At 35.1% G+C, this 12,825-nt stretch overlaps 1 protein-coding gene across 6 annotated transcripts in view; it reads right to left on the bottom strand.

The window, feature by feature from the left end:
• Positions 1–12,825, bottom strand: part of LOC100484357 (putative COBW domain-containing protein 7) — a 56,087-nt gene that overhangs the window by 39,670 nt on the left and 3,592 nt on the right. For 5 of the 6 annotated variants that reach the window (XM_034646732.1, XM_034646734.1, XM_002919900.4 and 2 more), the window contains exons 2-4: positions 12,420–12,506; positions 10,547–10,643; positions 9,312–9,403 (exon numbers count right to left, since the gene is read on the bottom strand). In XM_034646732.1, coding sequence (XP_034502623.1) covers positions 9,312–9,403; positions 10,547–10,643; positions 12,420–12,506 — 276 coding nt within the window. Of the gene's footprint in view, positions 1–8,583; positions 8,629–9,311; positions 9,404–10,546; positions 10,644–12,419; positions 12,507–12,825 lie in introns of those variants that run through there. The other variant, XM_034646736.1, reaches the window with a different exon arrangement.

Here is a 12,825-nt window from a genome sequence, read left to right as displayed (position 1 = left end):
CAGATCAATGGAATCTAACTTATTTCCTGCAGCATAATACCCCCAAGGTCCATCTGCATTGTTGCAAAAGGCAGGGCCGCTGTGTATGTGTACATATATATGTGTGTGTGTATGTATATACTACACAGATATATATGGCACATCATCTTTATTCATTCATCCACCCACAGACACTTAAGTTGTTTCTGTATCTTAGCTATTGTAAATAATGCTACAACGAACATAGGGGTGCAAATATCTTTTCAAATTAATTTTTTTCATTTTCTTCAGGAAAAATACCCACAAGCGAAATACCAGATCACATGATAGTTCTATTTCTAATATTTTGAGGAACCACCATACTATTTTCCACAGTGGCTGCACCAATTTGCATTCCCACCACAGTATACAAGGGTTCCCTTTTCTCCGCATCCTTGCCAACACTTCTTGTCAATTTGACTCTAATAGGTGTGAGGTGCTATCATATTGTGGTTTTGATTTGCATTTCCCTGATAATTAGTGAAGATGAGCATCTTTTCATGTGCCTGTTGGCCACCTGTATACGTTCCACCTGTATAAGTTCTTTGGGAAAATGTCTATCTCAATCAGATTGTTTTTTGCTATTGAGTTCTTTAGGCATTTTGGATATCAACCCCTTATCAGATACATAATTTGCAAATATTTTCTCCCAGTCAATAGACTGCATTTTCATTTTATTGATGGCTTCCTTTGCTGTACAGATGCCTTTTAGTTTGATATATTCCCACTTACTGATTTTTGCTTTTGTTGCCTTTGCTTTTGGAGTCAGATCCAAAAATTCAACGCCAAGACCAATGTCAAGGAGCTAACTACCTGTTTTCTTCTAGGAGTTTTGTGGTTTTAGGTTTTACATTCAAGTCTTTCATCCATTATGAGTTAACTGTTGTATATCATGGAAAATAGTAGTCCAGTGTTCCCATCAACATTTATTGAAGAGACCATCTTTTCTTCATTGTATTTTCTTGCCTCTTTTGTCAGAGATTAATTGGCCAGAAAAGCATGGGTTTATATCTGAGTTCTCTATTCCATTTCATTGATCGGTGTCTGTTTTTATGCCAATACCATATTGTTTCATACTACAGCATCATAGTACAGTTTGAAGTCTGGAACAGTGACATCTCCCATTTGCTCTTATTTCTCAAGACTGCTTTGGCTATGGGGGCCCAGGGTGGCTCAGGAGGTTAAGCATCTGCCTTCAGCTCAGGTCATGAACTCAGGGTCCGGGAAATGAGCCCTCTCTGCTCTGTGGGGAGCCTGCTTCTCCAGCTTCCTCTGCCTGCTGCCCCCCCCCCACTTGTGCTGTCAAATAAGTAAAATCTTTTTTTTTTTTTTTAAGNTATTTGAAAGAGAGAGAGACAGCCAGCGAGAGAGGGAACACAAGCAGGGGGAGTGGGAGAGGAAGAAGCAGGCTCCCAGCAGAGCAGGGAGCCCGATGTGGGGCTCAATCCCAGCACCCTGGGATCACGCCCTGAGCCGAAGGCAGATGCTTAATGACTGAGCCACCCAGGCACCCCCCAATAAATAAAATCTTAAAAAAAAAAAAAAAGACTGCTTTGGCTATTCGGGGTCTTCTGTGATTCCACATAAACCTTAGGATTAATTATTTGTTCGGGGGCGCCTGGCTGGCTCACTCAGTTGAGCATGTGACTCGATCTCGGGGTTGTGCATTCAAGCCCCATGTTGGGTATAGAGATTACTTTAAAAAAATTATTTGTTCAGTTTTGTGAAAAATGGCATTAAAATTCTGATAGAGGGGCACCTGAGTGGCTTAGTCAGTTGAGTGTCTGCCTTTGCTTGGGTCATAATCCCAGGGTCCTGGGATTGAGCCCCATGTCGGGCTCCCTGCTCAGTGGGGAGTCTGCTTTTCCCTCTGCCTCTGCTGCTCTCCCTGCTTGTGCTCTGTCAAATAAATAAATAAAATCTTTAAAAAAATGTTTTAAAAATAAAAACAAATAAAATTCTGATAGAGTTTGCAATGAATATATATTTTGCTTTGGGTAGTATGGACATTTTAATAGTATTCCAAACTGTTCTTCCAAACATGAGCATGGAATAATTTTCCATTTAGTTCTGACTTAATTTCTTTCATTAATGTCCTACAGTTTCCAATCTACAGATCTTTCACCTCCTTCGTTAAATGTATTCCTAGGTATTGTATTCTTTTTGATGCAAACTGTGTTGTTAGGCTTTTGGCAAGGATTGTTTCCTTAATTTTTTGACAGTTCATTTTTTGTGTATAGAAACACAACAGGAAGTGTACACCGATTTTGTATACAGCAACATGACTGAGTTCATTTATTGTTCTTTTGGTGGAGTCTTTAGGGTTTTCTATATATAGTATCATGTCATCTGGAAATAGTGAGAGTTTTATTTCTTGCTTTCCAATTTGGATGCTTTTATCTCTTTTTCTTGTGTCATTGTCGTGGGTAGGATTTCCTTGAATAAAACAGGAAAGAGTGGGCATCCTTATTTTGTTCCTGATCTTAGAGGAAAAGCTTTCAGCTTTATACCACTGAGTATGAGTTTGTCATGTATGGCCTTTATTATATGCAAGTATTCCCTCTATACCCACTTTAAGAGTTTTTATCATAAATGGACACTGGAATTTATCAAAGGTTTTTTCTACATTTATTGAGGTGATCACATGACTGTTACCTAAATTTTGTTATGTGGTGTATCACACTGATTTGCAGATATTAAACCATCCCTGCATTCTTGGACTAAATTCCACTGATCATGGTGTATGATCCTTTTACTGTATTGTTGAATTCAGTTTGCTAATATTTTGTTGAGGGTTTTTACATCTATGTTCATCAGGGATACAAGCCTGTAATTTTCTCTTTTTTGTGGTGTCCTTCTCTGGTTTTGTTATCAGGGTAATGTTGGCCTTATCAAATGAGTTTGGAAGCTTTCCCTCTTCTTCAATATTTTGGAAGAGTTTGAGAAGCATAGATATTACATCTTTTTTATATGTTGGGTAGAATTCCCCAATGAAGACTTTGGTCCTGGACTTGTTCGCTGGGAGGTTTTTGTTTACAGAGTCAATCTCCTTACTAGTAATGCATCTATCCAGATTTTCTATTTCTTCATGGAAGACTGGAAGTCTTTAGAGATTGTATGTTACTGGGAATTAACCCATTTCATTATCATAGTAGTCTCTTTTGATCCTTGATTTCTGTGGTATGTTAACTTTTCTTTTATTTCTGATTTTATCTTTTTCAAATAACCAGCTCTTACTTTCATTGATCTTTTCTATTGTTTTTTTAGTCTCTATGTCATTAATTTCTGCTCTGAGTCTTTATTACTTCTTTCCTTCTACTAACGATGGGATTCATCTGTTCTTCTTCTAGTTCCTTTAGGTAGAGCTGTCTTTTTATGAACCTTGCTCTTAGAACCGCTTTTGCTACATCCTACAGATTTTGGATTGTTGTATTTCCATTTTCATTTGTGTCAAGGTATTTTTTATTTCCCCTCTGATTTCTTCATTGACCCATTGATTATAATAGTTGCATGTTATTTAATTTCCACATATTTATGATTTTCCAGTTTTCTTTTTGTAATTGACTTTGTTTCATACCACTATCATTAAAGAAGATATCTGACATGATTTCAATCTTCTTAAATGTATTGTGACTTGCTTTGTAGTCTAACATGTGACCTATCCTGAGAACGTTCCATATGCAGAAAAGAAATGTGTATTCTGCTGCTTTTGGATGATACACTTTGTATACAATTAACCCTTGAACAATGCAGGAGTTGGGGCACTGACCTTCCAAAATCCACATATAAGAGAGAGAGAGCACAAGCAGGGAGAGAGGGAGAAGCAGGCTCCCCACTGCACAGAGAGCATGATGAGGGGCTTGATCCCAGGACCTTGGGATCATGACCTGAGCCAAAGGCAGATGCTTGACCAACTGAGCCACCCAGGAGCCCCCACATGTAACTTCTGATTCCCTAAAAACTTAACTACTAATATAAACAGTCGATCAACACATATTTTGAAAGTTGTATTACACATCGTATTCCTACAATAAACTAGAAAAGAGAAAATGTTATTCAGAAAATCATAAGCAACAGAAAATACATTTATAGTATTATACCGTAAAATATCTGCACATAAATGAACCCACACAGGTCAAACCCTATGTTGTTTAAGGGTTAACCATATACCTATTAAGTCCATCTGGTCTCATATGTTGTTTAAGGTTGATATTTTCTTATTGGTTTTCTGTCTGGATAACCTATCCATCGATGTAAATGGAGTACTAAAGTCTTCTACTATTACTGTATTGCTGTCCATTTCTCCCGCTAATTCTCTTAATATCTGCTTTATGTATTTAGGAATTCCTTTGCTGAGTAAAAATTTTCAAATGTTACATCCTCTTGTTGGATTGACCCTTTGTCATTATACAATGTACTTTATCTTTTATTACAGACTTTGTTTTAAAGTCTATTTCGTTTGATGTAAGTATAGCCACATCAGCTTTCTTTCATTTACATTTGCATGGAATATCTTTTTCCATCCCTTCACTTTCAGTGTTATGTGTCATTAGATTTGAAATGAATCTCTTATAGGCAATATACAGATGAGTCTTTTTAAAAATTCTATCCCCATTTTTGATGGGAGAGTGTGTCCATTTACATTTAAAGTAATTATTGATAGGTATGTACTTCCTGGCATTTTGTTCATTATTTTCTGGCTGTTTTTGTAGTTCCTCTCTGTTCTTTCTCTTGCTCACTTTTGTTCATTATTTTCTGGCTGTTTTTGTAGTTCCTCTCTGTTCTTTCTCTTGCTCACTTCCCTTGCAGCCTATACATATATATATGCAGCTTATATATATATATATACACACACACACACACATATATATTTATATACTTATGTTTGTATACTCATATGCTTATGTTTATATTTATACTGATATATATTTATTTACATTTATATACTTATATATAAATAAAAGCCTATTTCAAATTGATAGCAACTTAAATTTGAATGTATTATAAAAATTCTCCATTTCTGCTCTCCCCTCCACATTCTGCTTTTCATGTTATATTTAACATCTTCTTACTTTGTGTATCTCTTAATTATTGTAGTTATTCTAAAGTTTGCTACGTTTGTCTTTTAACCTTCACAGTAGGTTTATAAGTGGTTAACTCACTACCTTTACTATATATTTGCCCTTACGAGTGAGATTTTTACTTTCCCATATTTTCTTGTTATTAGTATCTTTCCTTTTCTGCTTCAAGAAGTCCCTTTAACATTTCTTTTGAGGCCAGTTTGTGGTGAACTCCTTTAACTTTTGCTTGTCTAGAAAACTTTCCTCCAATTCTGAATGATAACCATAGCAGACAGAATATTCTTGGTTGGAAGTTTTTTCCTTTCAGTACTTCGAATCTATCATGCCACTCCTTCCTGGCCTGCAAAGCTTCATCTGAAATATCAGCTGATAGTGATTTGGCGATTCCCTTGTACTTAACAAGTTGTTTTTCTCTTGCTGCTTTTAAGATCCTCTCTTTAATTTTTGACATTGCAATTAACGTCTCTTGACGTGGATGTCTTTGAGTTCATCTTATTTGGAACTCTCTGTGCTTCTGGGACCTGGATGTCTATTTCCTTCCCTGGGCTAGGGAAGTTTTCTGACTCTTTCATTCTCTCTTTTCCTTCTGGGATCCCTCTAATATGAATGTTATTCCACATGACATTGTCCCATAGGTTCCTTAAGATATCTTCATTAATTTTGCTGTTGCTGTTGTTGCTTAGTTTGCTTGAGTTCCGCTGCCCTGTCTTCCAGGTCACTGATCGGTTCTTCTGCTTCATTTATTCTGAAGCTGAACCCTTCTAGCGTATTTTTTGGCTCAGTTACTGTATTCTTCAACTCTGTAACTTGCATTTGGTACTTCCTTATATTTCCTATCTGTTTGTTGAAGTCTCACTGTGTTCAACCATCCTTCTGACTCTGGTAAACATCGTTATAACCATTACCTTGAACTCTTTATCAGGTAGATTAGTTACCTCCACTTCATTAAGATCTTTTTTCTGAGGTTTTGTCCCCTTTTGTTTGGAAAATACTGTCTCTTCATTTTGCTTGACTCTATTTATTAAACAAAACAGCTACCTCTCCCAGTCTTGAAGGAGTGGCCTTGTATAGGAGATAAACTTTATTATTCAACCTTGCACTAGCTCTTGGTTGTCTCTCTGAAACTTTGTGATTATCTAATTAGCCTGAATTATTCTTGATAGATCCCACAGTTGTTGAGAGTGTGTTAAGACCTGCCAGTGTTCCAAAGGGAGTGATCTCAGCACCTAGTTTTAGACTGACTGGAAGACAGAGCCACAGGAAGGAGCTTTTGTAGTATACAAATATATAGCCCTGTGGCACCACAACTATAAACCCTGCTGACTGCCAGCCCAAGAGATCTGGAGGTGTCTCCTGAACTCAGGCTGCAAAAATCAGGGCTTCAGAGAAGTGCATAAACTTTTTGGAGGTACCAGCAAGCTGGGTTGAGGCTGAAGGAGAGATCAAAGATGGTATCTCCCTGCCAACATTTGAGAGCACCTTCCAGCACAAGTGGATGGGCCTTTTTCATAGGCAGACTATAATAGTGTTTCAGCCTGCTGTCTATGCAGTGCCTTGGGTATAGTAGCCCTCCCCAAACTGCCTTCCTATTATAGTCCCATAGGGTGCAGAAATTCAAGTCCCTCTGGCCACCAGGGACAGGTGATCAACAGACATTCCCTCTGTGGATTGCACTCAAGGCAGGCTTTAGCTAGGCTTCAAGAGTACTGAGGGTGGAACATATCCATGGCTTCAGGGATGCAAAAGGAGAACTATTATGGGCAGGATACACCCAAGGATTTAGTGAGGCAGGGAGATGGCTGGGGATAGGGCACGCCCACGGCTTTAGGGAGGCTGTCTGTGTCCAGGGTGCCTAACTGAACTTGCAAAGTGGACGGAGAGTGCAAAAATGGTGCTCACAAGCACCGCTGGACCCAAAGTCCCTACTGGTCCCAGCTACTTCAGCAAACACTTTAGAATTAGCAAATGAATCTCCTTCACATATAATTCAGTCACTTTTCAAACTGCTGCCTTTGCACTGGGTCCCAAGATGACTGCGCTTGTGTATGAGCCCCTCAAAAGCAGTATCTCAGATTCCCACAGCGCCCCAGGTTCACTGTACACAAGCTCCTTTGGTTTCCAAATCCATTTGAGGGGGCCTTGACTCTCCAGTGCAGGTTCCAAGAGTTGGCATACCCAAAGTGGGGTATAAACCCATCCCTCCTCAGGTAAAGACTCCAGACCCGTGAAACCCCTCCCTTCTTTGAGTTGCTGCACCAGGGGTAAAGTTTTTGGCAGGATCACATCTCTACCTCTCTTATCCATTTCAATGTGGCCCTTACATTCCTTGTTGTAGAAGGAGCTGTTCAGCTAGTTTTCAGTTCTTTCTGAGCAGGAGTTATTCCATAAGTAGCTGCAGATCTGGTGTGTTTATGGAAAGAGATAGTTCAGGGTGTTCCTAAACCGCCATCTTGAACTGCCGCCAAGTTCTCTTCTTTTAGATTCAAGTAAAACTAAATTAATAATTACTAAGAACAGCACAAAGAATGCAATCACATTTTTGTAAAATTATTTGTCTGTTTATACAGCTTTCAGAAGCGCACAGAGCACTACTTACCAAATTTATGAATGTCTAAGAATCCCCTGGAGGGAATATTAAAACAGATTGCTAGGCTCACACCTTTACAGATTCTGATTCAGTACATCTGGGATGGAGCCCAAGAATCTGCATTTTCCCCAAGTGTCAGAGACTGAAGCTGTCATTCAGAAAGTAGCAATAGTACAGAAAAATCCCTGCAATAAGATTTACCTACTTGTATTTCATGGTAGTGAGATACAGTGTGATTTATTTTAACTTTCTTCTTGAATTTTCTTAGATATTGGGTAAATTTTTTTTATAACAAATGTTCCATTTTTACCCAAACAATAAAATCATTATTCTAAAGAAAATCAGAAGCAAGAAACATTAACCTGTTCATACCTACAATTTGTACAAAAGCTTTCTCTGAGATCTTTAACTCTTCCTCTCCCTCTGAAAAGCTGAACCATGTTTTATTAAACTCACCCACCTTGAAGAAAAGTTACAAGAGTTTTTCTCTAAGTGGCTACTACCATGAAAGAAACTGATATTTGCTATTTCAAAAAGAAGGCATACATTTTCCCATCTTACCAGATTAAATATTTAACATCAATGTGATAGTCCAAGTCCTATCATCAGTCAAATATACTAGATATGTATGAAAATGTACATAGTATGGTCGACTACAGGAACAAAACAGCCCAACTCAACACTAATTTGAAAACAGGAGGACAATGTTATTAGCAATATTTGTAAGTACAATAACCACTGATTACATCTGGACCTTCAGTATACTTCAATATCTGTTTTAAACAGTTACAACCCCTAATAAATTATTCCTAAACAGTACTTTTATATAGTCCTTTATATAGTTTTATGGCCCAATGTCATTAACTCAAATTAAAAAAAAGGTATGGTCAGACTTACACAAGGAACACTAAATGTTCTGCAAACTAGGAATAAAGGTGTTACCTAAAAGATATTTGGATAAGAAGGAAACAGAAATCGATTGTTAAAACAGTTCAACTTTGTGTAGCTTTCAAGAGAAGTTTACATGTAATTCTATTCAGAGATAAAAATTTCATGAATAATCATTAATTTCACACCAGGAAAAAAGGCCTGGTAGCCTTAATTTAACTCTGTAGCTAACAACAGTATTTACAAATAAAATTATTTCAACTTCAGTAGTAAAAAAACAAAATGCTAATAATTAACTGAAAAAGAGTCAGTAATGCTGAGATTAGAGTCCAAAACCCTTAAGTATCTTTAAATGACCCTCTAAGAAAGCTGGATTAGAAAGCAATCAGAAATAAGATCTCTGTAGAGTATAATCAATCAAATATAGAAGTAGAACTTAGAAGTAGAATGTCTTTATTTTTCCTAAATTTCCATACTTTCAACAACTGTGTTCCTACTAATAATCTTAAATCAATCAATTGAATTTCAATCCTATTATCAAGTTAAAAGTACCAAGTACTCTGATTATGATTTATCTGCAAAAGAAACAGTACAATCCAGTATTTTTCCTGTTTTTAAACAACAACAAAAAATGTTTAGTCTGGAGCACAGGTTTAATGCTTACTTTACATATTTCTCTAACACATTTAAAAATGTTTAAGAACTATAATCTGGTTGTTAATAATGTCATTTCTTACCAGGATCTGCTAACCCAGTGGTCTCTAAGAGTATGTAATCAAATTTCCCCTTCTTCTGCATCAAATTCTCAATAGCTCTAAGGCCATTGTCCCTGGAGAATACCAAAACATAAAACACAACTGATTACCTGAATACTTTAAACTGATCATTATAAACGTTTAAAATACATTTAGCAACCTGAGACAAAAATATCCTTAGGCATGTGAAAACTTTAACTCATTCCCAAACTTCTAACACAACATCCATCAATATTTACCAACGGTGGGGAAAAACAGAGGCATATATACTGATAAGTAATATAAATCAGATACATGAGGAGTTAATACTTTAATTTTATTAAAATTAAAAGCAGAGGAAACTTTAATAACCCTAACTGAAGTCAAAATCTGCTATTTTTATAGTATTACGAAAGAAAAAATTCAACATCCAAAACAATGATAAAATTTATGAATTACAGTGGTTTACTATAACATCTAAAGGGACATGAACATTACTTTTCAATTCTGTTCTGAATAAGAGTACCAGACTTTAATTTCCCTTTTTTCTTAGAACGTCGACAGTGCAAGAAAATACTTACTGGATTTCATTTTGGTTGTTCAAGAAAATCTGTCATGACGTTAGCTTTGTTAATATATTTGACTCAAAGTCAAATCTAAGTTGTAAACGATGTAGAAAAGATTTAATTCACTAAAATATACAAAGTCAACAGTACAGGTATTAATTTTCCTAATTTACTCAACAAATATTTGAGTGAATAGGTATGTCAGGTCCTTTTCTAAGATCTATGGTATATTAGTGGAAAAAAGAGACACTGTCCTTGGAAGCCAACTATCACTAGTGGAACACAACATGAGCTTTTTCGCCTTTTTGATGGTCATTTTTGTTTTTAGAAGGTGAATCTCTGGAAATAAGACCAATGACTCATTCAACATAAAATAATAATTTTTACACATGAAATGTGACTTTCATGTACCACAGAAATTACTAATTAAACCCTGACATCAAAGAAAATAAAAAGAAACTCAATAAAAGAACCAAAGCATTAGAGCAGAAAGAAAAATAAATAAGACAGCAAGACTCTGAGAAAATACATCCTAATAAGTTATTTTCTGTGAAAATACAATGAAGCAGACTGTGTAAATTCAGTTACATTACACGAGAAAATCAAAGCTGGAAATATAATCAATGAACATTTATAACCAACCAACAAGCACACAATAAACACATTCCTCACTTTACTGAACAGCAGAGGCAACCGTTCCTAAGTTCCAGCCATTCTTCATAGAGCTCTCCATTTTGGCTGACAGCTAAGGACTTCTCCACTGCACTTCCTGGAATAATTAACAAGAAGCAGTCTTTAGATTATGTTCACTAGCCAACCAAAAACAAAGATGAGGATATCAATAACACCGATTTCAAATCATCTTATACAAATACCTCTTATAACTTTTATTCTTTCATTCTGTTTGTGCAGCCTCAATGTTTTAAACTATACTACTCTAGATTATTTCAGCTTTTATTTTTTAAAGAGGATTTAAGTCCCTAAAAAGGCAAATCCAAAATTAATAACTCATACCTACTTCTTTGGTCTTCTCACTTGCCCACTCCTATATCCTAATAGAGTGGCTATTTCAAAAGCACTTCTTGCCAACTAGTATGCTTAATATATTGGTTTTTATATGCCTTTAAACCTCTTAAAAGACTGCCTTCTCTATTTTTTTTTTCTTTTCATTCTTCTTCTAAATTGTTTTGTTTCTACCAGACAGACTACGCAATACTCCCGGTATGAGTAAAAACCCCAGTTCATTGTGAGGAAGTTTGTTGGCCAGGGTATCAATGTGCTCATTTAAAAATTAAATTTTTAAACAAAAGTGTCCTAGCAATACTTAAGAAAGAATAATATATATGTGAAATTCTGAGACTGTTATCATACAAGAATGATTTTAAATATCTTACTTTTCCTCCAATAAGTGTATCAAAGCCAAGGAAGAGTTCTAAATATCCAGGAAAGCAAATGGCCACAAAAGAAAATTGAATAATTTTTCATATATATATTCTTTGTTTATATTTCAGTTAGGCAAGGATAAAGAGCTCGGAATGCAACTGATACAGAATTCAGGGTATAGAGCATATGAATAAAATGCAAAGGAAATATTGCAAATAAATCGTTTATATAAATTATATAAATGATCCAGAAGGTATGAAGAAAAATAGTAATAAAAAATAATAAATGTGATCAGCGTTAAACAGATCAGTTAATAAGAAGCTGGAGTACAAGACGATGATTTTAAAAATCTTAGTATTTTTATTTTGTTTAAAAGGGCTTTTCACTTTAGTTTATTAAAATGAGAAATCAAGTTTAACAGGTTCTCCCTTCTCATACACAAAATCTAGCTCCTTTATTCATTTACAACTGAGAAAATAGTATGCTTTAAGGAATAGCTCAACATAAAACATTTTTTGGCTAAAAGCGAGCTACAGTTAAAATTCACACTTAAGAAAAAAAACTTCTAAAAGTAATCAAAGAATTGTCTAACACTACTGTAGAGATTTTCTTTAAGCACAGTTCAATATTAAAAACAAAAAAAATGGAATTTTAAATGCATGTATTTCCACAGACAACTGCAAATGCTTGAGATGGAAACAATGTTTAACTTCTTTAAATCTTCAGTTTTAAATGCTTTGCAAACAATAAACATCCAACAAGGTAAAGTTGTAAAAACTGAAGGATTTTAAAGAATTTTTCAAAAGTTACAAGTGAACGATATAGTCAGTACAAAAGTACATAGAAAGTGCCTGAAAGAACTTTCTTTCATATGTTTATAGATTTTTACTTCTGGATTTATTTCATGCAAAAACTTAATTTAATTCTATTGCTGTGAATTCCAAAGTTACATAAAATTTTATAAAAACTATTTAATTTCAGTATCTCAGGTCTGTACAAAATAAAGCTTGAAAACGAATTAATTTTCCCAAGACTATCCGCATCAACATGTTCACATTATAATACATTGTATTTTCATTTTTAAATATGGAATATCAGGTCACCAGGGGAATAAGCTATCCTGTAAATTCTTACAGCATGGCATTCACTGAACTTTACTTACCTTCCCCAAATTCGTTTAAAATAACTGCTACTCTTTTACTATGTTGTTCTGTCAAAATATAGTTCAGAAGTGTTGTCTTCCCAGCACCTATAAAACATATTTGTTTTAAATAACAACATCCAAGGCTAATTTTAAAGGCACACACACAAAAACAGAATCCCAATGTTTTTAAAAATTTGTGTGCTATTTAAAAAATATTATTTAACTATGGTATAGAAGATTCTAGAGGAAAAGATTAAAGTATCCTCTACAAACTATTAAAAAACCTTTATGTGGACATAAAATCTAATAAATATTTACAAATATGCCTACAACTTGGATCACAGCTTTCTTCAACCTCATATAACAAAAATATGCCTTCTCTACAATTTATAATATAATTAATATAAAGACATCTAAATTTTCT

This window comes from Ailuropoda melanoleuca, chromosome 17, assembly GCF_002007445.2.
Source record: "Ailuropoda melanoleuca isolate Jingjing chromosome 17, ASM200744v2, whole genome shotgun sequence".
NCBI classification, from domain to species: Eukaryota; Metazoa; Chordata; class Mammalia; order Carnivora; family Ursidae; genus Ailuropoda; species Ailuropoda melanoleuca.
The sequence above is the reverse complement of the archived record's forward strand: the minus strand, read 5'-3'. Positions and strand labels throughout refer to the sequence as shown.